Source organism: Lacerta agilis, chromosome 1 (assembly GCF_009819535.1).
Source record: "Lacerta agilis isolate rLacAgi1 chromosome 1, rLacAgi1.pri, whole genome shotgun sequence".
Lineage (NCBI taxonomy): Eukaryota > Metazoa > Chordata > Lepidosauria > Squamata > Lacertidae > Lacerta > Lacerta agilis.
The window spans coordinates 84,614,150-84,640,790 of NC_046312.1; the positions used below are offsets into that span (position 1 = coordinate 84,614,150).

The following is a 26,641-nucleotide window of genomic DNA, read 5'->3' on the forward strand; positions in this document are numbered from 1 at the left end:
GTGATGTTACTTTGGAGGGGTGTCACATCTGGTCTGGTTCATAAGAATACCAATTGACCATCGCTGCTGTTAGTTACTGCCCTAGATATTTTGGTACCTCTGTGGCCACTTCCAGATGATCTATTTATTGAGCATTCAGCCTGATTTGTTAGCCTAGAGAATAGAAAGTGTTTGCTAAAAAGTGGGTTTGTTGCATGAGACCTCCAGGGTTCTAGACAGTAAATCATTCCCACCTTCAAGTGACTTAATGTTCTATCAGTGCCCAATTGTGTTATGAAAATTCTGATAGTTAATCCATTGTAAAATTGCAATTATCCAATCTTAAATATGTTATTTTAAAAACAAATACCTTGCAGCCAAAGAGTTGAGAGGGACCAGCACTAGTTTATTTTGGAGTCTCTGGATGTGGCACCAAATCCTCCTTCCTTCTGTACTTGCAGATGAATGGGAAGCCTTGTTCTGCAGGCCTTTGGTAGAAGCAGGATAACCAATAGGTGTAATACCAGCTTTTCTGATACTGGAAGTGATGGAAAGTGCATTCTTGACAGCCTATTGTATGCATTGCCTCCCATCTGCCTCAAGCAGTTGTTATATTTTGTTCTTTGCATATATTGCCGTAGTTTTTTCTTCTGTTTGCATGCAACACTTGCTTCTCATGTAACCACCCACCATTTGCACTCTTTATTTTGACCTTTCTGCATTGTGTGTTGGTGTAGGACATGGGTGGGGAACTTTGGGCCCAGCGGCTGAATGTTGCCCTCTGGACCTCTCTACCTGGCCCTTAGGAGTCTTCCCAGTCCTTCTCCACTTCCCAGTCCACATTCCTAACCCCAGGCTATGCCCCTCAACAGTCCTTCTCCATGCCCACCTTTTGCCTGTCTGGAATGTGCCTTTGGACTGTGACAATGCCTCTCACTGGCCTGGAGGGAAGGAGGAGAGATTTGTGTGGAACATGGGTGCATGTAGAAGCCTCTGACTTTAACTGTCAGAGTCTCACCTGTTGCTCCACCCACCTTTGCTTCTGGTCCTGGCATGTGTCCCTGAAAGGTCGCCCATGAGGGAATGTTATAGAGTGGTACCCCGGGTTACGTCCTTAATTCGTTCCGGGTTACGGTACGTAACCCGAAAAGGACGTAACCCGAATAATTCGTTTCGAAAAACCCGAAAAATCGCTTCTGCGCATGTGCGAATTGCGCATGCTTTGGGTTGTGCTTCCGGGTTAGCAGAGTTCGTAACCCGAAAAGTACGCAATCCGAAGCATACGTAACCTGAGGTACGACTGTACTGAGAAAGGTTCTCCATCCCTAGTGTAGGAGATGAGATGCTGTGGTTCTGAGGAAGCTGATATATCTCTGACTGCATTCCCCTATCTGCAACATGGGCAAGACACAGAATCACAGATTTGTGGAGTTGGAAGGGACAATGGAGGGTCATATAGTCCAAACCCTTGCAATTCAAGAATCTTTCACCCAAAGTGGGACTCAAACCCTCAACCCTGAGATTAAGAGTCTCATGCTCTACCGCCTGAGCTATACGACTCTGTTTTAAGGCAGCATGCAAAAGAGGATAGGAGATGAAGGGAATGAACAGGCTACTGGGGAGGCATAGCATTTGTGTCCTCTTCCCAAGATATTGGCATGGTCTTCAAGTCTCCCGTTTGGCAACTGTTGCCTGTGGCCTTCTTTCCTGTCTCCCCTGTGCTTTGGGGGCAGGGATGTGGGAGGAGGCTGTCCCATCATGTAATGAGATCAGCTGGGCAATGAACTGCATTGGCTACAACTATCACTTTGTAAAGTTTTTTTTTAATAGGAGGGGAAACAGCAGTAAAAGCACTTATGAGGTGATAAAGGGCTTTAATGAGCTGGCTCTTTGATAGCACAGCTGTAAACTGAGAGGGAGGCAGGGAACAAAAAAAAAAGTGGATGGGAGAGAGCTCTCAGGATCCACCTTATGGCCTCCAGCACTGTTTGTTTCGAGGCTCTAAATCAAGATTTTCTCTGAATTTTCCCATTCCCCAAGACAAAAGGCATATCAATGCAATGTGATCATACTGAATTGTGACTCTGTTAGAGACTTTGTGGACTCTCTAAAAATCATTCAGTGGGACTGTGGCTGCGTACACAGCAAGCATTTAAAGCACATGACTTCCCCGAAGAATCCTGGGAACTGTAGTTTATTCCTCACATAGTTCTAGTTCCCAGCACTCATAACAAACTACAGTTCCCAGGATTCCTTGTTGGGTAGTAATGTGATTTAAATATGCTTAAAATGTATGGGTGTGTGCACAGCCTGTGAGGCATCTGTTGGGGATATTTGAATTCTAGGAAATTCTAACACAGAATGAGCTTGAGGACCTTGGATATCTAGTGTAGCTTTCTGACCCTGTTCAGGACCGATCTACTGCAGTTACATTTTGGACAGGCTGTGTGGAAACTATCTAAGGAAAAGAGAAGTATAATCCAACACATTCAGTCATATGTTTGGCCCAGGATCTTTAGAATGTGTACATTTTGCATGGAGGAAATCTGAAGCATGCATCTGTTTTCCTTAGCAAGAACCTCCTTTAGGGATGGTGTCAATAAAAATGGCTCCTTTATGATAGCAGGAACCTATTCTGGGGTTGCCATCTCTAACTAGATATCTAGGCTGGGTGCAATTGAGTACTATGATTGATCAGAAATATGCAAATAGTTGTTTTCACGTAAGTGCAATGATAAGCAGGTTCTCCAGTCCCATCTGAGTTGATGACGCTACTGGCAATTGGGAAGAGCACAGCAAGTGCCCTTTTCATGAGCTGAGTTGCAAGTGCTACACAAGACTAGAGCTCCCTTGCAAGTTAATTATCAGGATAAGCTTGCCAAGATGTCAGCTGCAAGTCAATTACAATCAGAACTTCTTGAACAGAGCTGAATGAAACCTACTGTTTAGCCCTAAAACTTGGCAGTGATAAGCGCCTTGAATGCAAAATGTAAAATATTGAATCTTGTTTTACCAGCTTTCATTTTCGGAATGACTCAAAGGGACATTGATATAGGTGGGAGAGAATACACAAAAAGTGCTTTATTTGGTTTCCCTTGCCCTTTCTCTTCAAGACACACGTGTAGAGGGATATTGAAACACCACCTTCTCTTTCTTGAGGGGACCTGGGAACCTTGTTGTTGTTGTTCAGTCGTTCAGTCGTGTCCGACTCTTCGTGACCCCATGGACCAGAGCACGCCAGGCACGCCTATCCTTCACTGCCTCCCGCAGTTTGGCCAAACTCATGTTAGTAGCTTCGAGAACACTGTCCAACCATCTCATCCTCTGTCGTCCCCTTCTCCTTGTGCCCTCCATCTTTCCCAACATCAGGGTCTTTTCTAGGGAGTCTTCTCTTCTCATGAGGTGGCCAAAGTACTGGAGCCTCAACTTCAGGATCTGTCCTTCTAGTGAGTACTCAGGGCTGATTTCTTTGAGAATGGATAGGTTTGATCTTCTTGCAGTCCACGGGACTCTCAAGAGTCTCCTCCAGCACCATAATTCAAAAGCATCAATTCTACGGCGATCAGCCTTCTTTATGGTCCAGCTCTCACTTCCGTACATTACTACTGGGAAAACCATAGCTTTAACTATACGGACCTTTGTCGGCAAGGTGATGTCTTTGCTTTTTAAGATGCTGTCTAGGTTTGTCATTGCTTTTCTCCCAAGAAGCAGGCGTCTTCTAATTTCGTGACTGCTGTCACCATCTGCAGTGATCATGGAACCCAAGAAAGTGAAATCTCTCACTGCCTCCATTTCTTCCCCTTCTATTTGCCAGGAGGTGATGGGACCAGTGGCCATGATCTTAGTTTTTTTGATGTTGAGCTTCAGACCATATTTTGTGCTCTCTTCTTTCACCCTCATTAAAAGGTTCTTTAATTCTTCCTCACTTTCTGCCATCAAGGTAGTATCATCAGCATATCTGAGGTTGTTGATATTTTTTCCGGCAATCTTAATTCCGGTTGGGGATTCATCCAGTCCAGCCTTTCGCATGATGAATTCTGCATATAAGTTAAATAAGCAGGGAGACAATATACAGCCTTGTCGTACTCCTTTCCCAATTTTGAACCAATCAGTTGTTCCATATCCAGTTCTAACTGTAGCTTCTTGTCCCACATAGAGATTTCTCAGGAGACAAATGAGGTGATCCGGCACTCCCATTTCTTTAAGACCTGGGAACCTAGCTACTCGCATCCTTTGAATGGGCTGCTGAGTTCTCCAGGGTGCCTTTCTTACTTACAGAGTAGCCCTGCTTAAGGCAGCCTTCACCCATCTGGTGCCTTCCAGATGCTTTGGCCTGTAACTCTTATCAGTCCCAATCAGGCAAAGGCTGGTTTAAAGGGAATCCCCCCCCCCATTTTCCAAATCCATTTTGCACTGGGCATGCTGGGATATATATGCCTTTTGTGAGTCTAGGTATGCTCCCAGTGCCCATAGGTTGGAGTTCCAATATTTAACGAGTTAGAGTTAAACAATAAAAAAATCACTCTTGATGGACTGATAAGGTATCCCAGTTAAGTGGACAGCAGATTTTGTTTTGATTTTTTAAATAATTAAAATAGAAACACAGTATCAGAAGAGACATTTCTTCTTCCCTGTCAAACAGAAGCAAATGCTTCTAAGACATGTCTGCTCCCACACATTTATGTCTCCACCAAAAGAACATCAAAATACGTTTGCTTCAGGATTTTTATGTTTCCTCCTTTAAAAAAAACACGTTTTTTAAAGGAAGAAGAGGAGTTTGGATTTGATATCCCGCTTTATCACTACCCGAAGGAGTCTCAAAGCGGCGAACATTCTCCTTTCCCTTCCTCTCCCACAACAAACACTCTGTGAGGTGAGTGGGGCTGAGAGACTTCAGAGAAGTATGACTGGCCCAAGGTCACCCAGCAGCTGCATGTGGAGGAGCAGAGATGCTAACCCGGTTCCCCAGATTACGAGTCTACCACTCTTAACCACTACACCACACTGGCTCCACAACACCACACTTTTACATATATAGTAAGAAAAGACATAGATGGCAACAGGTCATCAAAAAGTAAAAGTCATGTAAGGTCATTGGTATAGCCAGGATTTTTGTTAGGGGAGGCAGAACCGATGTGATTGGTCAATTAGTTAAGTATTTCTATTGTTTTACTTGATGGGGGGGGAAAGCTGCCCCCTGCCCTCCCTTGGTTACGCCCATGTGTAAGGTCCATCGAAAAAGATACAGCATGTCTTTAAGATAATGGGAGGAGAGCAAAAGAGAAGAAAAAGAGGGGAAAGGACAAGAAATGGGAGAGAAGGAGAAGAGAACGAAAAGATAGAAAGAAGGAGCTGATACATTTCATAATTGCAATTAAGGCATACAATATTTTTTTATTTAAAGAAAATATACAGAAAGAGTGTTCAATGAAAAAAAAAAACAATATAGTGCCACACAAATTCTAGTGGTTTCACTGTTTACTCACATTGATTTTGTTTTTTTATTACTGTATTGTATTGTACTTTATTACTATTTTAGAAATCAGTTTTAACTTCTTTTGAATATAAAATGATTGAGAATTTCTCCCGCTAAACAAATAAAAATAAGTATCTAATTATTTTTTTAAAACGTGTAGAATCTGACATTCGTCAGTACAGATAGCAGGGCAATATACAGAACACAGAGTAAAACAACTAAACCAAATAATGAAATAATAATGATACAAACAAAGCAGCTGAAAACAACAGAGCAGATTAAGCCCTAATCAGCTTACAAAACTTGGAAAGCCTGGGCAAATGAATTAAGCCCCAACTTGATGCCAGGATGATAACAATGACATATTCAACCCAAACAATTGATTAGTCAATTAAACAAATGAAACCCCTGCAATTAATTGACTAAGATTTCTTTAATTTGGATGACAGACCATTCAATTCCCTAAAGATGCCAAAATCTGGGTTTTATCCACCAGAATCTGCAAAGCCATTTCATTGACTGATACCTCCATGCTGGGGCTTGGCGTGGCTGGGGTTGCGGTTTGGAAGGAGCAGAGGGAAAGGAAAGGCAGAGCTGTGGTGGTTCCTCTCTCCCCTGCTGTGGTACCGGATAAAAGGCGGCATTGTTGTGGTTTCACAGACAGGGCTTGGCAAGTGGGGTCCCTCGTCCTCCAGGCCTGCCGCCGCCTCTGGTTTTGTTGGAAGGTCTCATTGCGTCAGGGAGCACAGCAAATGGACCGGACTCTGGCACGACATGTCTCTTGCCCTAACCTGGTCTTGAAAATGTGAGAAAGAGTGGGGCAACTGTATAAATGAACTAATTAACAGAAGCACCAGATGTACTTGATTTTAAGAGATGTTTCCATAGGCACCTAGGATTTTCATGCCACAACTCTGCAGGAATCCCATTTGTGTGATTATGGCCACATTCACCCCATCCATTTAAAGCATTACAGTAGAACTTTAAGCAGTCATGGCTTCCCCCAAAGAATTCAATGAGACCCCTATTCCCATTTCAGAGCTGCAGTTCCCAGCATGGCTTTTAACAACCAATCCCTCTTCACAGGAACTCTGGGAGTCATAGCTCTGTGAGGGGGAATAGGGGTCTCCTAAAAACTCTCAGCACCTTTAAACAAGCTATAGCTCCCAGAATTCTCTGGAGGAAGCCATGGCTGTTTAAAGTGGTGTCATAGTGCTTCAACAACAACAACAATTTAAATAGATGGTGTGAATGTAGCCTATATTAATTTATATGTACCCTGACTATCTCTGGTGTGGTGTACCTTAGGACTTCCTGTTTTGTGTCGGTAGCACAACAGAACCTGAGACATACATGGCAAAAGTAAAATCTCCTGTTAAATGGATCAAATGTTTGAGATGTCTTGGATGCTGCCTTTAAGTTCCTTGAGAGTCCTGTACCTGGAGAAATCAGCAGCATGGAAAATGTCCATAGGCCCGTCCAGCGGTAGCTGCACTTTGATCATATCAGTGTTTAGCTCCTGGTTCATAATGTCTAGTAGAACTTAACCCATGGCATGACATTTCTGAGTTTTCCTACCACCACAGTTCACATCATTGGCTGCTGGCAACAGGGCTGGGGGGAAGTATGTGATGGCAGTGACATTGAGATAGGTAAATTCTTTTAGAATGTTCTGGAAGGAGATGGAGAGCTAAATGTGTGGTTGCCATTTTTGTGTGTGGCAATAAGTTGAGCTTGCTCCCTTGGTGTACAGGAAACACTGACATATTCTGAAAGAAATCCTTAAATCCAGGGATAAACTGGGCCTACTGGGCTTTGTCCTGATGTGGTAAGCTCTAGTGAGCTGTTTATAGTGGTACTGTTGTCTGGGGTTCACCATTTTGTCCCAGCCTAAGGCTTGGGACCAACTTGTTTGCATGCCAGCTATCTTTCTCATTTTCTCTCTGTCCCTCCCCACTTCACTTTTCTTCTTCAACCCTCCCACAAGTGTAGGTATATATAGACTAGGAATGTCTGTAGGCATACAGTATTTGCAAGGCTGCATTTATTGGCCAATAATTGGACATATAAAACTGCCTTAAACAGAGCCAGATCATTAGTTTATCTAGCTCAGTATGGTCTACTCTGACTGGCAGCAGCTGTCAAGGACTCAGGCATTTTCCTCTGCAGCCCTGCTAACCTGAGATCCTTTTTAAACTGGAGATGGCGGTGATTAAATCTGGGACCTTTTGGATGCAAAGAATGTGTTCTGCCAGTGAGCTACAGTACAGACCCTCCCCATATCAATTTCAGGGCTCATAGGTCTAGGTCTTTTAGCTCAGTTAAGATTGTACAGCACATCAGCCAACCCACCTAAGTCTTTGTCCCTTTCTCTCTCTCTCAAAGCTTTTCTCTTTTCTCCCCCACATTTACTCCTTTTTTTTTCAAAGCTGCCAATCACTGGTCCACCCCCTGCTGCGTTTCCAAGGCTTGTCTAATCTGGAAATCGAACGTAAACCAAATTCTGTGTGTTGCTGGAAGGAAATATGAACCAAATGTAAGCATGGCCATTCAGGGGGAAACACATTTCCAGGCCCAAGCTGTTTTTAATAAGTGATCTCAATTGGCAGGACCTGGCAACGCCAAGGCAGCAGGCTCAAGGAAGCCCAAGAAAAAAGAACAGTCAGCAATGAGCTAGTAGGAGAGTGAGGAGGACCCATGTGGTCAATTCAGCTGCTCCAGATTTGCCAAATTAAGGCTTCTTCTTCTTCTTCTTCTTCTTCTTCTTCTTCTTCTTCTTCTTCCAGCTAGTTGTCCTTGGTTTGTGTGTGCAAACTCGCCTATTTGTAGCAAGGTTATATTCTTCTTTCAGTCTCATGCTACTGTCTAGTTTCAGGAAGTGGACTGTGAATGGAAGGAGTTGCCTCTCTTCTGCATATTGATGTGGGAATGATGTCCTCTCTAGGAGTGTTGTGTTTGGCTGCTCTGTGTTTACATCCCACAATTGAGGCAGTGGATTTCAACCAGTGTGCCTTGAATGATGGTCAGGGGTGCCGTGGGCAACACTAGCCTATGTCCATCTTTCCTTCCCTCCCTCCTCTGATGCTCTCTCACATCTCTGCCTCCCCAAGCCTTGCATAGCGGTTTATTGTAGCAGCCCTGACTAAGCTAGGTAGGTGAATGGTGCTTCCAGCAGGAATCTCTCTTTGGGGCAGGGGGTGGGCAGCTCAGAGACCAGGGGCAGCAGTAGCAGCTGCCCGGAGTACTCCCAAGGAGAGTGGAGAGGAAATGAGGCTGGGGGAACACTCCACAAGGGAGGGTGTTCAAAAAAGGGTGAGAGGCTGCCAGCTCTGCAGGCAAGAGGTGACATAACTGGGCTTCTGATCCCCATAGGGGTGCCGCAGAAAGAATGTTGTTGGTTAATGGAGCCATGGACTCAAAAAGGTTGAAAGCCTCTGGCCTAGGGCCTAGAGGCACATTAACCTGGGGCAATGTGGTTTGACGGCTGTTTCTCTATGTTGGGTATTGTGTATGGCAGGAATTGGATTTTAGAGATAGCCTAGGGCTTGCCGATCAGAAGGTCGGCAGTTCGAATCCCCGCAACAGGGTAAGCTCCCGTTGCTCGGTCCTAGCTCCTGCCCACCTAGCAGTTCGGAAGCACATCAAAAGCAGGAAGGTAAATGGTGTTTCCGTGCGCTGCTCTGGTTCGCCAGAAACTACTTTGTCATGCTGGCCCCATGACCCGGAAGCTGTACGCTGGCTCCCTCGCCCAGTAATGCGAGATGAGCGCCGCAACCCCAGAGTTGGACACGACTGGACCTAATGGTCAGGGGTCCCTTTACTTTTTTAAGGCTGAAACCAAGAGCCAATTAGCCTTGCTTTTTGAGGGGGCAGAGAGTATGAATGTGTCCACCTGTCTTAAGGTGCTTGCAAAAAATGCAGGAAAGTTAATGCACACACCTTATTTTCCAGAAACAGAATGCATTCGGCAAGTTTCCAAAACCAATTACTGTAAGAGAATAGGTATTTATCTCTTTTTCAAGCACTTTCTTCCTTTTTACATTTCCACATAGCATAGGGCATGGGCTGTACTAATCCCTGTCTTCAAAAAGTAAACTTCCCCATAATGATTTCTGGCATAAAAAGTCTATCAAAATCCTAATTCAGATATCTGATGTTGACATTTAGACTGCAACAATTGTGCTTGCATACGCATGTTAAAAGAAATGCAGCCAAAAGATCCAGAGCTCTCTCCATCCCCCAAACCTAAGCCCTACAAGTGAATTCATGGTGAATTGGTTGCTTTTGCAGTAGAACTTAACTCAAATGCCAATTTTTGGCATAAATAGTGACTGGCCAGGAACCAAATTCCATGACTTAAAAAGAGTAAACAATCAAAGCCTTTGGCATGAATATCTGCTGCTATAAGCTAGTCTTCATTTAACACCAAAACGATGCTAGGTGCTGTTCAAATTGAGAGATGGCATGACACTCCCAGAAGACGTCAGTCCTGGAGATTGATTTTTGTAATATTTTATGCTCAGATCGCCTGCCGCTGGTTCAGAGACAATAAGGATTCCACAATAAGCATTTTATTGCTCATGGGTTGTGGGTCTAAATCTGCTAGACTCCCGAACATGACTTCAGTGTCCTTTCGTGCTTAGCCAGCCCCAGCTTCCCCCAGAGGAGCATAGCAGTGTGTTTCATTTCTCTCTCTCGCCGCCACCACCTCCTCCTCCCTTTGCTTCTCTTGTGGGGATGGGGCTGCAGCTGAAACTCGGCAGCCTTTCAACCATTAAACTATATAAAAGCGCGGCAAAGTTATGCAGCTGCCCACCGAGGAGGGGCCTGGAGGGGAGGGGTCTGCAGCCATAAAGAGAGGGTTTCTCCAAAGGCACCGCCCCTCCCCCTTTCCTTTGGAGGTGAAGGAGCTGACCCAAGAAGAAGCAAAGAGAGGAATCCACGGACGGTGACACCAGGCAAGGGAAAGGCGAAGAGGCAGCAGCAGCGGCAGGGAGGCACATGCCCATGCGTTGCTGTTGGCTGGACAGCCTTGCACTTTCTCCTTGCCTCTGCCTAGTCCTCCTACCCCTTGGCTGCGCGGAGGATGTGCTGAGCTGATGCTGTTATGCTGTCGGTTTCACTGAGTCTCCCAAAGGGCCGATCTGGTGACAGGATGACCTGGGTTTGCCTGTCTTGCATGCTTTGGGTATGTAGATGTCTTTCGGACGACATCCCGCAGCATCCTTTCCCTCCCCCGCCTGACTCCCAAGTTGCTTGCTTTTGGTTGTGTTGCGAAGCGAAGCCGGGCTTCTGGTGGAGGGGTTGCAGTTACTGGGCTGGAGTGTTTCGTTCCACTTTTGACCGCATTTCCAAACAGGGCAACTGTAGAGGAGGAAGGAGGGGATGTCGTGGGAGAGCTTTGTGTTTGTTTGTGTGTGTGTGTGTGTGTGTGCGTGTGCGTGTGTGCATCCATGTGTTAATGCCAGTTGATGGATGGATTTCAAAGGCTCTGCCTCTCAGGGGTTGGAAAGGGAGACGAGGATCTGGAAAAGGAGAGGAAAGCCCTCCTAAAGGATTCCATCTGGATGTGACTTTGCAAGGAAAGCCTTTGATGCTTGCTGGGAAGCAGATGTCCAGCTATCCGGCTCGCAGCGCCACTGGAGAACACTGCAGGGAAGCCGGGGATGTCGGGCTTAGAAGCATTTTCTTCCTTTCTCCCCTGTTTAAAATGCCATTCGTTTTCACGTGAGGGGGAAATTGACTTTTCACTGTTTTTCCGGCGCTTGTGAGAACCAGATCGCTTGCTCCTTTCTTTACCGGCTTTGCAGCGAAAGGGAGGGCAAAACGAACTGTGCTCACTGAGAGAGCCTCTATGGTCATTTGGAGGCGATCTATTAATGCAGATAGTGGATGAGTATTTGGAACTGTGGAAACATGAGGATGACATATTGGAGACCACCCACTAGGCTAGAAAGGTGTTTTGCAGTTGCATCTTGGGACTCACGATGGTGGCACCGATAGGATCTGGATGATCTAAGCCCCTTCCAGGCATCATGATGGATCATATTGGAGATGTGCATGTGACTTGCTGTACACGAGTGAGTGTCGAAGCTAGGATCATCTCCGGCCGCCTATTTCTTTTCCATGTCCTGTAGGTCAGGTAACCTGCTGCACGTGGCTTGTGCAAGATTTCTGATTTAAAGGCATTCCCTGTTATGGGAGAGAAGCAGCCAATGGGGAAATACCAGAGTTTAGGTGCTTCCATGGGCAGGAAAACAGAGATGCCAAAAATAATTCTGTTTTTAAAGAGCATTATTTGTGCTTCCTTCCAGTACTTCGTCTAGTAATCCTGCTGGCCAGATCCTGATACAGTTGGGCCCAGTGACTTGGAAGGCCACCCTGAGACCCATTTGTAACAAGGCAGGATTTGCTCCGTAGCTGCTCAGCCTGGGAAGGGGGGGGGAATGGGCTTTGGGACATAACTAATCGGACAAACATTTGCATGAAAAGAGAACTCTGCTTCTCCAGAGCGGAGCCTGTCTGCCTGGTCCCTACAGTTACAACCCGCTGTTTGTGACATCGCTTTGTTGCCATAGCGATGCTTTGGGTGGTCCCAAAGGCGTGGGGGGGGGAAGGTGGTGGGTAGTTGGAGGACAGAATGAAGCCAAGAAGAAGTGGGAGTGGGGGGGGGGAACTCTGCAACTGCCAAAATTGGCCTGGGTTCTGAAGTGGCCTTTCAGGGGGAGAGAGTGGCGATGGATCAGGAGGCTCTCAAATCTGGGTGGAAGAGCCAGTGTTGTTGGGGTCTGTTTCCAACACTACCTCATATTAGTTACTCCAAAGTAATAAAGATGTGAGCTATTCTTGCTGATCTTCGCAAAGCGAGCGGAGAAACAGTGGCAGATTTTTTGTTCTGTTTTAGATGTCTCCCTAAAGAAACAGAAGCAAGCAGAGGGATAGACTCACGAGTGCCGATTCACAAAAAAGCATTTCCTACAAGCTATGCTTATCCACACATCCCCTTGTCTCGGTGCTTTCTACCATGAGGAAAACTGCTCCTTAGTGTTAAATCAGAGCAAATGGCAATTCAGGTTTTCTCTGGACTGGCATTTGCGCCGATCTAGCAGTAAAGAGTGAGTTTTCCCTGAGAAACAAGTGGGGCAAGAGGAAAACCGCTTGGAGCCATGCTTTCTAGGCATGGGATGTGTGCAAATGTGGATGAGCCCTCTCTTTGCTGTGGTGACTGGCATTGTGAGTAGTCAGGAATGTTGTTTTTTTAAAAAAAATAATAATTCAGAACCCCCCAGTTCCTGAAAACCATTTGAAATATGGGCACTGAGTCGAGATCTCCGTGCATGAATTGGCCCATGATCTGTCTTGCACAGGAGCCTTTCCCCACTGTCCCGTCTATTCCCAGTTACGGCAATTACTTTTGAGAGTAATCTGAATATATGAACAAGGGACCTAAACAGTTTCAGCGTTCATGAGACTTCCATTTACAGGCCCAGAGTCCCCTTGGACTCATGGGGAAAGTTCCTTACTCCTTTGATGGTTTGCTTAGTCTCCTTGCATGTGTACAGAGGAAGCCGAACACTATGTTCAAATAATAGGTAAAAAGGTAAATGTAAAGGACCCCTAGATGGTAAGACCAGTCAAAGGTGACTATGGGGTTGTGGCGCTCATCTCACTTTCAGGCTGAGGGAGCCAGCATTTGTCCGCAGACAGCTTTCTGGGTCATGTGGCCAGCATGACTAAACCGCTTCTGGCGCAACAGAACACCGTGACAGAAACCAGAACGCATGGAAACGCCGTTTACCTTCCCGCCACAGCGGTACCTATTTATCTACTTTCACTGGCGTGCTTTCGAACTGCTAGGTTGGCTGGGGATATGGGACAGAGCAACGGGAGCTCACCCCATCGCAGGGATTCGAACTGCCAACCTTCTGATCAGCAGGCCCAGCTGTAAGGTTCATGAGCTAGTTGGATTCCACCCTCCCTCCCCCTAGTACCAGAGATGAAAAACAATGCAGGGAAGCATTTAAATGGAAGCAGAGTGCGGCCTCCACAAAATAAGAAGCATGTTTGTGTATGTTTTCAGACCGTGCTTCCCTCTGCTTCCTGATTGCTGGCTGCTTAATGAGCTAACAAAGCTCTCCAGTGATGTAAGATCACAACATGTTCATGCGGAGTTTTTTCTTTTTTCTTTTTGCTGTAGAGGGATTTTATTGCGACGATTTAAATGATGGGGGATGACACGTGTTGTGATTTATCATCCTGGACAAGAACAGGGGAGGAGTAGCTTCGCCAGGTCAGAGAGTTCATTGCGCCCAACATCCTTTCTCTGATAATGGCCAGTTCCAGATGCTTTTGAGGAAATGTTTTAACAGCATGGGGTACTAACCGGGAACTCCAGTCTCTGTTGATCACTTCCAGCCTGTTGGAAGCTGATGTTATTGGGAGAAGAACATAGGAGTTCCCAGGAGCTTGCCTGCTTTCCCAAAAGCAACAATAGAGGGATATGAAAGACCAGAGCCAGCTTTTCGGGGGTGGGGGTGGGGGGATTCTATCCAGTGATCAGATATTAGTTCAAGTCTAGACGCTAAGCATTTATAGTACGCCTTTCTGATTAAAAATCATGAATGATAATCAGCGACATTTTAATAGGGTTACTTGGGAAATCTGGAAAATATTTGTAATTCCAAGGTGCCAGTCATATTTGTAGCAGCAGGAATCAAAAGTTGTGCCAGCTTTATGCAATGAAAGAAAATAAAAGGATGGAAATTCAATTACAGTATATTTAAAATATCAGATTTTTTAAAATAAAAAAGGATTTGTGCAATTTAAAAAGCTCAATTACATTAATTGTCTTTTGTTTAAAAAATGTAGTTTGCAACAAAATCTGAATTAAGAAAAGAACCCGATTAGACTTAAAATATTTGATCCTTTTTTATAGATAGCAAAACAGGGTGATCACATATTCCTCTGCCTAATCATGCCTCCACAATTCTCTGTGTCTGTTTTAGATTGAAATCCTTTTAGGAAAGGGAACAATCATACCTGTTCTTTATACTGTGCCATCTACAAGGAAGGCTCTATGTCAATAAATCCGCAACCCAAAATCAAACACTGAATTAAAGGTGTTGTTTGCACAACACAGAAAGCCCAACTAAAGTGGGAGATTTCTATAGCTGTTGACATGTGCCCACAACTCTCCATCCTCCATTCAGGCAAGCAAGAGTTGATGGGACACATTCCAGGCAGACAAATGAACCAGATACAGGTAGGTAGCCGTGTTGGTCTGCCGTAGTAAAATAAAATAAATAATAAAAAAAATCCTTCCAGTAGCACCTTAGAGACCAACTAAGTTTGTTCTTGGTATGAGCTTTCATGTGCATGCACACTTCTTCAGATACCTTCTTCAGGTATCTGAAGATGTGTGCATGCACACGAAAGCTCATACCAAGAACAAACTTTGTTGTTGTTCAGTCGTTCAGTCATGTCCGACTCTTCGTGACCCCATGGACCAGAGCACGCCAGGCACCCCTATCCTCCACTGCCTCCCGCGGTTTGGCCAAACTCATGCCAGTCACTTCGAGAACACTGTCCAACCATCTCATCCTCTGTCGTCCCCTTCTCCTTGTGCCCTCCATCATTCCCAACATCAGGGTCTTTTCCAGGGACTTTTCCAGAACAAACTTAGTTGCTCTCTAAAATGAACCAGAGTAAGGTTTGGAGCAGGACAGGTGAGGGGTGTCGCCTGGGAAAAGGGGGTGTGGCTTTGGGGAGAGTGTGACCTGGTAAGAGGCATGGGGACCAGAGAGCAATAGTGACTAGTAGTGGTGGTCTGCTACTGTGCATCTGACTTCCAGGCAACAGAAGCACTACTGCTTACTAGGAGAGGTAAGGGCAAGCAAGGTGGTGGGGGGTGTTGGCACTGTGTGGAAGCACCAGCAGAGTCAGTCTGGTGCTCCTGCGCAGTGCCAGGGCCCCTGCCCCTTCAGCCCTCCTTCTAAGTGGCAGCTACTCTGCTGCTGGGAGGTCATTTGTGTTGGCAGTGCCCCTCCTTGCTGGCTGCTACAGCCAGATGGAGGAAGTCTTGATGGCTGCATTTGGCCTTTGGACCTCAGGCTCCCCACCCATGTTAAACACTTGGTATATAACCAAATGTATATAATTTTGCAGTTCAAAAGGCATGTTAAGGCTTTGACCAAAGGTTCTGTCATATGCTGCTATATAAATGCCCTCTTTAAATGAAAACCGTTATATTCTACCAGCCAGGTGGCAAGATGGGCAAATCCTTTTTCTTGGTGAATTAAACTGCAGATTAAACATTCCTGATTTTATTTAAATTGCCTTGGTTTGAACTTTATAAATTTAATAAAACAAACAATTTGGCACCTTCCAGACAGAGGGCCTTCTCGGTAGTGGCGCCTGCCCCTGAGGAACGCCCTCCCTTCAGATGTCAAGGAAATAAGCAGCTATCCTATTTTTAAAAGACATCTGAAGGCAGCCCTGTTTAGGGAAGTTTTTTTAATATTTAATGCTGTATTGTTTTTAGCACTCAATTGAGAGCTGCCCAGAGTGGCTGGGAAAACTCAATCAGATGGGCGGGGTATAAATAATAATAATAATAATAATAATAATAATAATAATAATAATAATAATTCCATTCATAATTGCAAATTAACCATAGGTTAATTTTTCCTTCATGGAGATACAGTAATTCCCTGATAGGAAACTGAATATTACAATGTATGGAAAGGGTGTGTATATGTGCTCAAATGGTTTTATTCTCTTGGTACATTGACTGAATGTCAGATATTCAATCCTCTGGGTACCCTTGGATAAAAGGGCATTTGACTACCCATGTCTTTTCTTTGGGGGAGGTTATGGTTGTGTAAGAAAAGCTAGTACATGAAACTCCCTTCAGGTACAAGCTAGAGGACTGTTTGTGCGGTTAGGCAGCTTAGAATCATAGAATTGTAGAGTTGGAAGGGACCCTAAGGGTCATCTAGCCCAACCCCCTTTCAGTGCAGGACTCTCAACTAAAGCATCCATGACAGATGGCCACCCAACCTCGGCTTAAAAACCTCCAAGGAAGGAGAGTCCACAACCTCCTGAGGGAGTTTGTTCCACTGTCAAACAGCTCTTTCTTTCAGAAAGTTTGGTTGGAATCTCCTTGCTTGCAACTTGAATAAATTGAATATCCAGAGCAGGAGAAAACAAGCTTGCTCCATCTTCCATAGGACAACCCTTTAGATCAGGGGTCAGCAACCTTTTTCAGCCATGGGTCGGTCCACCATCCCTCAGAGCATGTGGTGGGCCTGACTATATTTTTTTTTGGGGGGGGGGTGAACGAATTCCTATGCCCCATAAATAACCCAGAGATGCATTTTAAATAAAAGGACATATTCTCCTCATGTAAAAACACGCTGATTCCCGGACCGTCCGTGGGCCAGATTGAGAAGGCGATTGGGCCGGATCCGGCCCATGGGCCTTAGGTTGCCTACCCCTGCTTTAGATATTTGAAGACTGCTATCATATCTCCGCCCAGTCTCCTTTTTTCCAGGTTAAACATACCCAGCTCCCTCAGCCGTTCTTCATAAAGTTTGGTTTCCAGACCCTTGATCATCTTGGTTACCCTCCTCTGCACACATTCCAGCTTGCCAATATCCTTCTTTAATTGTGGACACAGTATTCCTGGTGTGGTCTCTATAAGGTAGAACAGAGTGGTACTGTTACTTCCCTTGAGCTGGACACTATCCTTCTGTTGATGCAGCCTATTAGCTTTTTTGGCTGCTGCATCACACTGTTGTCTCATGTTAAGCTTGTGGTCCACCAAGACCCCTAGATCCTTTTCACACATACTGCTAGTAAGCCAGATGTCCCCCATCCTATATTTGTGTATCTGGTTCTTCCTGTCTTTCATTCTGTTAGTTTGGGCCCAGTTCTCCAATCTATTAAGTTCATCTTGAATCCCAATTCTGTCTTCTGCGGCATTAGCTACACTGAGCTTTTCATAATATTGGAGCTCTTTGCCATAATTTTAACTTTAATTACCTCTAAAGTGAAGCAGTGTAAATGGCTACTACTTCACATAAACGGAAAACATTTGCAAGTCCTAAGTTAGCAACTCTCAATATCCTTGGGTTGCCTGCTTCCCTGCGCCACCAATTATCATTTCCCATTACGATCAGATGTGTTCATCATTTCCTCTGGGAGACAAAAATTAGCTTGGATTGATGTGTGTGCAGGTGAGTGATTTGAGCAGTATCACCTCATTCTATGTGTTCAGTCTTGTCAAAGCTCTTTTGCTGTCCTTCAACCCTGAAACATGGTTATTCAGTTAAAAAATTGGCTATGGCTACAGCCCTGGCTTTATTTGTCTGCTTTCAATAAAATGTTAGATGCTTACAGTTCTTCATATGGATTCCTTGTGTGCTAGGCAGGCAGCTAAGGTTGCCTGGTAACCATGGCCTCCTCCCAAACTTGCATGGGAAATGGTAAAGAAAGAACTGGATTAGATGCATTGAGTGCTGTGGTAAGTGCAGTGCAACTTGGGAAAGAACACAAGAGCAGCCATGTTTGGTTCGGGCAGTAGGCCATTCAATCCCGTGTCTTCGGCAGTGGTTAGATTTGAGTTTTTCAAGCCATTTTAATGAGCAGGGTACTTCATTTCCAAGCTGCAATCAGTGGTGTGATTTTGGTGTGAAATGGGGAAATATTAAAACGCCACTAATCAAATTTTGGGAGGATTAGAAAGCAAAAGATTTCTGGGACTTCACCAGACTTTTTGCACTAAGGCAACAAACAAGGGATAAATAGTGACTGGCCAGAAACAAGGGAGCACTTTTCTGATCTGTCCAGTATTGGCCGCAGTTAGAGGCAGGGTGGATCATTATTACTGCTCTGGTTCATGCTGGCTGGGCCTCATTCTGCTATCCCTCAAAATATTAAACAGCTTGACAAAAGTCAAATAGGCCTGGGGATGCAATCCTTGCCCCACACTGGAGCTTACTGCTAAGTAAACATGGGGAAGATTGTGTTACAGTCGGAATTTGTGTTCGAGGTTAAAATAATCATCTGTCCTGACTGCTGATGGTTTACTCTGAAGCATCAGTAAGGTCTTTCCTCCAATATAGTTCCTGGCTCTCAGAGAAGGCAGAACACATGGATTTCAAAGTCCATGCACATTTGAGGACTCTTTGCTTCAGCAAGTAAACTCAGCTGCCCCTGAGTGCAAAGCTGATAGGTTTGGGGTATAAATTTTCTTAATAAATGAACAAACTAGTTCTTGTCCCCATGGTTAGCCCCAGGCAAGATTGATTTCCTATTCATGTAGCTCAGGGAGGACACAGTCCTTGTGCTTTAGTAAACCTCTCTTGCCTTTCAGTGGCACCCGTGGCCTGTAAACTTAATGAGAATAATCACTCTTAATTAGACAGCAATTTAAAAGGCAGCAGTTGAGCTCTTGATTGGGGAGCCCTGCAGTAAAAACATGTTATGTGAGTGTGGCAAATGGAGGGGAGGGTGTGGCTCAAGGGGAGAACTGCGTTGGGATAAAGGGAAGGGAGAGTTAAATGAAGGTTCAAGAAGGTTGTTTGTTTATTGCGACGGAATGAAAAGCAAACCGTTGAGCAACTTTGTAACAAGACTATGGAGGAATTCAAAGGCATAAGAAAGCAAAACTGTTTCTTTCCCCAATGTCAGCCACATAGAGCAACATTAGAGAAGCAGTAGCAGATGGCAGATGGTTGGATGAGATGGTTGGACAGTGTTCTCGAAGCTACTAACATGAGTTTGGCCAAACTGCGGGAAGCAGTCAAGGATAGGCGTGCCTGGCGTGCTCTGGTCCATGGGGTCACGAAGAGTCGGACACGACTGAACGACTGAACAACAACAGCAGATGGCATAATGGGGCTTACCTGATCTCTTGGTAAGTGAGTCATTGCTGCTTGCTGGAAGGGGCAAGGTGGCAGAGGGGGTGGAATGAGCCAGATGCACTATTAGGAGTGCCAGATTGGCTCAGCTGGTACATTTGTACTGTGATGACCTCATTTCATCAGTCTCGCCTCCCCCCATAAGCAGCCGTGGCTTGCCTGCCAGGAGGTCAGGTAAGTGCCTCCACCCCACCATGTCAACTGCTACTGTGGAGAAGGCATCTTTCATTCTGACCACAACTGGTGACAAGGTTCATGTCTTCTATTTGCAGGTGGGGATGGTGACCTTATGTGGTACCTTCCTCCTTAACAGCTGTATTGGGTGCGGGGAGCACAATTTAAGGTCCCAGCTCTTGGTCTTGTGGTAATGAAGGACTTACTTTCACCTGGTTTGGGCCTTGCTTTTTCGCAGATGCCTCTCTGCCTAAGATGATAGTGGGTTTCCTTCAGAAAAACCACAGGCAGGTTGAGTTTACTTTATACAAGTGTGATGCTGTGGGTACTTGGTTCAGGCTATGCTGTGTAGCACCACACATCCTAGTGATAAAACCAGCAACAGTTGGCAAATAATGGGCTACTATATGTGCCTTATGGGTTCTACCACCAAACTTCAATGTTACCTCTCTATTATGGGCCTAAGGGGGCAGTCTAGGCCTTTGGAGGATTGCCCTAACACTGCATTGTCTTTATGCTGCATAGACGCTAGTATCCTTTTGTCTTCCATGCACTAACAGGACTGCCTTTACTTCAAAGGTTCACTTATCAGATCATTGGTTCATTTAGGCCCATGTTGCCCACACCGATTGATGGTGGTTCTTCAGGGTTTCAAAGAAGGATCTCTCCCAGTCCTACCTGAAGATGCAAATGATTGGACCTTGGACCTTCTGCATTCAAAGCTTGTGCTCTACCACTGAGCTGTGGCCCTTCCTCTCTTGATGTAGGACTTGGCTGGTCAATTATATATCAGTTTGCTGGATGGATTGGAGTTCGTCTTATTAGCCATGGGTCAGGAAGCAGCTTTGTTGTGCCTCTGTCTGCACTGAGGTCTTGTCCACACTTCTTCTTGTCCCATGCCTAGAAAGCATGGGTCTGAGCAGTTTTCCACCTGTCCCACACTTTCCAGGCATGGGTCCAAGTGATTTTGTCTTTGTCCTGCCTCTTCCTCCTGGAAAACCCACTCTTAAACACAAATGGCCATCTGCAGAGAACACAAATGCCATTTTCTCCAATTCAGTGCTAAGTTGCTGGTTTTCCAGGGGGAAAGCGGTGGGGTAAACAAAAGTATGGCTGAGCCCTTAGCTCAGTGTTTTTCAACCACTGTTCCGCGGCACACTAGTGTGCCGCGAGATGTTGCCTGGTGTTCCGTGGGAAAACATGGGCAGGCGGTTGCGGCACTGGCGGGAGGTGGCGACGCTGCTGCTAGCGGCAGGTGGGCTGGGCGCGTCTCCCCCTCGGCCCACGGCGGCGGCGGGCGCCTTTGACTATGAGCTGCTCCTCCTGCGGCGGAGCCCGCGGAGCGCCTTCCTGCCCAGTGCTCACGTCTTCGCGGGCGGCGTGGCGGACGCGGCCGACTTCTCGTCCGACTGGCTGCAGCTGCTGGCAGGCGGGCCGCGCTGCGGACTGGGCTCGGTGCGGGGCGAGTCCCCGAGGGCGGCGCTCTTCGCCGCCGAGCGCCCGGAGCTGGGCTCGCCGCTGCCGGGAGACGTGGCCTTCCGCCTCTGCGCCATCCGCGAGGCCTTCGAAGAAGCCGGAGTCCTCTTGGTACTGCCCGGGCCGGTGGCTGATGCCGCCGCCGCCGCTACCACCGCGGGCCCGGCCCGCCTGCTGCCAGCCGAGCACCTCCCGCCGTCCTCGGGACTGGCTGAGTGGCGGCTGCGGGTGCAGCGGCAGCCCGGCAGCTTCTTGCAGCTGTGCCGACACCTGAGCTGCGTGCCCAACATCTGGGCACTGCGCGAGTGGAGCAACTGGCTGACCCCCGTGCGCCGTGCGGGGCGAGGCGGCCGCCGCTACGACACCGCCTCCTACCTCTGCTGCCTACCTAGCATTGGGGCATCTGCTGCTACCAATGCTATTTTTCTAGAAAAAGAGGTGCTGGAGCCTGGAACTCATCACGGACGCCTTCCCTCGTTCTCTTATAATGGCGAAGGCGCCCACCTGAGAGGTGCCAGAACTGAGTTCCTGTGGCTGGGGGGAGAGTCCTGACTAGTACTATAGTTGTTATTTATTATTATTAGCCTGGTGGGGCCGGGGCAAGGTGCGCCATCTTCACATGCTCAATTCAGACATGAGAAGAATTATCATTTTTATTATTACTACTACTACTATTATTGTTATCTAATGGTGGTGTGCCTCGTGATTTTTTTCATGAAACAAGTGTGCCTTTGCCCAAAAAAGGTTGAAAAACACTGCCTTAGCTAATCCTCCTCTTCAAGAATTTTGCTCTCTCTCACTTACGATATTCTGGCGCTGCTTGTCAGCACTCAAGCCTAGGCCTGTACCAAACCTGAGACTTGGAACAATTTTGGATGGGCCTGTTTAAGGCTGTGGCAGTTATATCCCCCCCTCCATTCCTACTTTTGTGATTGAATTTCCCCATGGAAAGCTCTTTGGCTTAGATACCTTTTCCCTAGGGGGCTGGAGGTCACAAGGCCAAGGGAATAATTGACAAGGTCAACAGGCTAAAGTGCTGGAGAAGATGCTTTGGATATTGAGTGTGTGGGGTGGGGTGGGGGATGTCAAAGAGCCCCATGGGCTCCTGTCACTTTCTCTGAGGGGTGACTTAGTGACTTTCCAGGCATGTGGCATGAGGATATAGGGATGAGGATAAGTGTTAGATGAGAGGGAAGCTTCCAGTCACAATTGCTTGCCAGGCTATCTGAGGCAGGTGATGCTGTGAGCAGCATTCCCCATAGCTCTCGCTGATTGTAAAAATGTGGCTTTCTTCCATCTTTTAGATCACTCTCTGCCCTCCTGGGGCTGATGTGAATTGTGGGCACCAGGTTGGCAGAGATGGTTTTGAATGATGATGGTAGTGTGGCAGTTTCATCCAGGTGCTTGGGTACCATACACACATGTCCCTCAGACCGTCTTAGGGAGGTTTCATTGCTCTTCCCCTCCTGCACAAATATTCTTAGGGTATTTCCTGAACCCCTGCCTGCTAACCTTTTGGATGCCACCAATTTAGCTTTGTTGCCCTACTTTCCCCCCAGCTCAGCTAAATTCTAAGTAACTTCAATGTAAAAACAAACCTGGATTAATATTGTCCTTAACAATAACCAGATAACTGGGGGGATGGATGGAGTGAAGGTATAAAGAGTTCATTTTTTAAAAAATTACAGTTCAGTGAATATCACACACACACACAAACAAACAAACAAACAAACACACACACACACAATATACACATACAAATACACTGCTATAAATATTTAATATGCCAAATGTATTTCAACATACCATAGTCTTCCTCAGGGCCATATTTTTGCAATTCTGCATAAATAAATAAATAAATAAATAAATAAATAAATTTATTATTTATACCCCGCTCATCTGGCTGGGTCTCCCCGGCCACTCTGGGCGGCTTCCAACAAATATCAAAATACAATACAAAGTCACAGATTAAAAACTTCCCTAAACAGGGCTGCCTTCAGGTATTTTCTAAATGACAGGTAGTTGTTTATCTCTCTGACCCAGCCGCCCCGGACACAGAACTAACCTGCGCTTCCATGGACAGCTGTGAGTCCAAAATGACTCCCAGGCTTCACACCTGGTCAGGGTCACAGTTACCCCGTTCAGGACCAGGGAGTCCCCCATACCCGCCCGCCCCCGTCCCCCAAAAACAGTACTTCTGTCTTGTCAGGATTCAACCTCAATCTGTTAGCCGCCATCCATCCTCCAACAGCCTCCAGGCACTCACACAGGACCTTCACCGCCTTCACTGGTTCTGATTTAAGAGAGGTAGAGCTGGGTATCATCCACATACTGATGAACACCCAGCCCAAACCCCCTGATGATCTCTCCCAGCGGCTTCATATAGATATTAAAGAGCAACAAAAAAAATCTCAATCTTGTGTTTACTTTGTTTTATTTATTTACCCTAGGATTGTAATATGTTTTTAATATGCCACTGTGGAAGACTTTGTAGAAACCTGTTGGGCAGATTAAGGATTTATAGTGATGTGTTTATGTATATACATATCATATGAGAGAACCATTGACCTGTAATCAAAATGTTGTATTTTCTTTATAAATGTTTACCTTAAACTCATTTCCCCCTCCCAGTTACCCAGCAACTTCAACATAATACTGTCTCAGGGATGGATGTGTACTCTCTGTCATCCTAAGTTTCACCTGCTTAATATATTCAGCAAAATGATGCAATTCCTGGAAGATATTTTCTTCCTCCCCTCCCTCTTCCCACTTCTGATGTCTTGCGTCTGCATTTCACCCTCTGTAACCTCACATTGCATTCTCAACCCTGCTCCCTGAACTCTGGAAGAAGAAAAGTGAGGGTCTGGGCCGTCTGGCTAGATGCTACAAGATGCTATTGCTGCTCAGTGTCTATTCCCAGCAATATCTAATTTGCTAATTTATTTTAAGAGATACAAAATAGATATCTGTTGACATTGTGTGTACACCAAAGAAGAAGAAGGAGGAGGTCTGGTTTAAAACTGAGTTGGAAATCTCTGGTATGGCAGCATCATTGTACAGTATTAATGTTTAAAAGTATATACAGAAACACTGAGTGGATGTCACATGAAGTCTTCCATTTTTGGAAAACGACTCATAAGGATTGCTTTACTTTTACATTTCCACACTTCCCTCTTCAAGCATGAGGGAAAGGAGAGGGAAAAAATAGTGTTGGTTGTCTAGGTGGGTTGTCATATGTTTTTCCAGCATGCCAAACCCAATGGACCGTCTAGAGGAGCTGGGAGCGGGGGGCACTGATGCAGTGGTTCCACTCCTTCCTTCTGGGCCGTGTCCAGGAAGTGGTGTTGGAGGAAGAGTGTTCAGACCCCATGGCTCTCACTTGTGGGGTGCCTCAGGGTTCCGTCCTCTTCCCCAGGCTTTTTAACATCTATATGAAGCCGCTGGGAGAGATCATCAGGGGTTTTGGGCTGGATGTCCAACAGTATGCAGATGATACCCAGCACTATCTCTCCTTCCAATCAGAACCAGTGAGGGCAGTGAAAGTCCTGTGTGAGTGTCTGGATGTGGTTGACGGATGGATGGCGGCTAACAGGTTGAGGTTGAATCCTGACAAGACAGAAGTACTGTTCTTGGGGGACAGGGGGCAGGTGGGTGTGTGGGGACTCCCTGGTCCTAAATGGGGTAACCGTGCCCCTGAAAGACTGAGTGTGCAGCCTGGGAGTCATTTTGGACTCACAGCTCTCCATGGAGGTGTGGGTCAATTCTGTGTCCAGGGCAGCTGTTTACCAGCTCCATCTGCCTACCTGCCCACAGACTGTCTCGCCAGGGTGCATGCCCTGATTATTCCCGCTTGGACTACTGCAATGTGCTCTACGTGGGGCTACCTTTGAAGGTGACTCAGAAATTATAACTAATCCTGAATGCAGCAGCTAGGCTGGTCACTGGGAGTGGCCGCCGAGACCATATAACACCAGTTCTGAAAGATCTTCATTGGTTCCCAGTACATTTCCAAGCATCAATTCAAATTGTTGGTGCTGAACTTTAAAGCCCTAAATGGCCTCAGCCCAGTATACCTGAAGGAGCGTCTCCACCCCCATTGCTCAGCCCACACACTGAGGTCCTCGTCTGAGGATTTTCTGCGGGTTCCCTCACTGTGAGAAGTGAGGTTACAGAGAACCTTCTTGGTAGTGGCACCCTCCCTGTGGAACGCCCTCCCTTCAGATGTCAAGGAAATAAACAACTATATGACTTCTAGAAGACGTCTGAAGGCAGCCCTGTTTAGAGAAGTTTTTAAGGATTGATTTTTTTTATGGTTTCAGTTATGTTGTAAGCCGCCCAGAGTGGCTGGGGAAACCCAGCCAGATGGGCATGGTATAAACAAAAAAAACCATTATCATTATCATTATGTGACGTGTCCTACATTGTTTCTTACAATGACAGCATGTGACTGGCAATGGGCTGCATGGCTAGATTTCATGGTGGCACAGGGACCATCGTTTAGAGGTAAAGCAGCAGTTTTTAGACTTTCTACCCTCAGAGAACAATTTCCACATTTATTTATTCATACTATTTATTTTGTGATTTACAGCATTTTATTGCCACCCCCGCACTTTGCTGAAAAGGTTCCCAGAGTGGCTTATGAAGATAGTAAGACAGTCCTTTCTCACAGGCTTACAATTTAAAAGCTACGACAGGCAAGGAGTATAGGGATGGGGAAAGAGGAAGACAAAAGCCAGCTCAGATACCAGTTCTCAAAGTTTCAGTTCTTACAACAACTGGCTGAGATGGAAACAGTTTTTAGCCAGATTTTAAAATGCCACCGATAGCTGCTCCCCTACCAAATTTTTCTTTCTTTCTTTCTTCCTTCCTTCCTTCCTTCCTTCCTTCCTTCCTTCCTTCCTTCCTTCCTTCCTTTTTCTTTTTAAATAATAATTTTAAAAGCACAGTAGTGCATAGGGATGCATTCTCATGATCAGCTGCTGTAAATGTATTCAAATCGAACCATTGTGGGGGATCAAATTGACTGTGCATATTTGGTCTGAACCTCTGGTTTGGACTGCAGTCATGTTATCAAACTTATTCAGCAAAGCAACGAAGTCCTCTTCTGTGTTCTTATTCCTTGGCTAGACTATATAAATAAGTTGGGATGGGATGGGATGGGATAGGAAGTTTTGAAGAAAAATCTTCTAGTGCTAGCTTGTATGCAAATATTTAAATTGGAATTCTCCTTCCTTTTAATGTTTCTGTGGATAGAAAGAGGGAAGACAGACAATTCAGGGTATGTTCTCCCCTAGGATATTTTCCTGATTGAATCATACAGGTCACTGGAGAAGACCTCTTGCCCCTTCTGCCTTCAGCTGCTTCTCTAGTTGATGGCATTCAATTCACCATGTTTGCTCTTTCCCTCTTGGCAGCTGGGGGAAAAGGTCCTTGCCTGTACTGCACGCAACCTCTGTGATGTACCGTGTTGGTGGCCTTGAAAGAGAGTTCCCCCTCTGATTGCTGTCTGCAGTTGGGTGAAGAGCCTTGTGACAAAACAGTGCAATGCCAGGGGTGCTAACAGCACCTTTCTCCCACCTATGGGAAGAGCCAAATCTCAGTAATTAGAGAATCT

The 26,641-nt window shown here is 45.9% G+C and overlaps 1 protein-coding gene across 12 annotated transcripts in view; it reads left to right on the forward strand.

Moving 5' to 3' along the window:
* Positions 1-26,641, forward strand: part of TNS1 (tensin 1) — a 286,343-nt gene that overhangs the window by 29,041 nt on the left and 230,661 nt on the right. For 2 of the 12 annotated variants that reach the window (XM_033161346.1, XM_033161418.1), the window contains exon 1: positions 10,456-10,643. The exons of the other annotated variants lie outside the window; for them this stretch is intronic. In XM_033161346.1, the coding sequence (XP_033017237.1) occupies positions 10,563-10,643 (81 nt within the window). In that variant the 5' untranslated portion in view covers positions 10,456-10,562. Of the gene's footprint in view, positions 1-10,455; positions 10,644-26,641 lie in introns of those variants that run through there. 12 annotated transcript variants of the gene reach the window in all.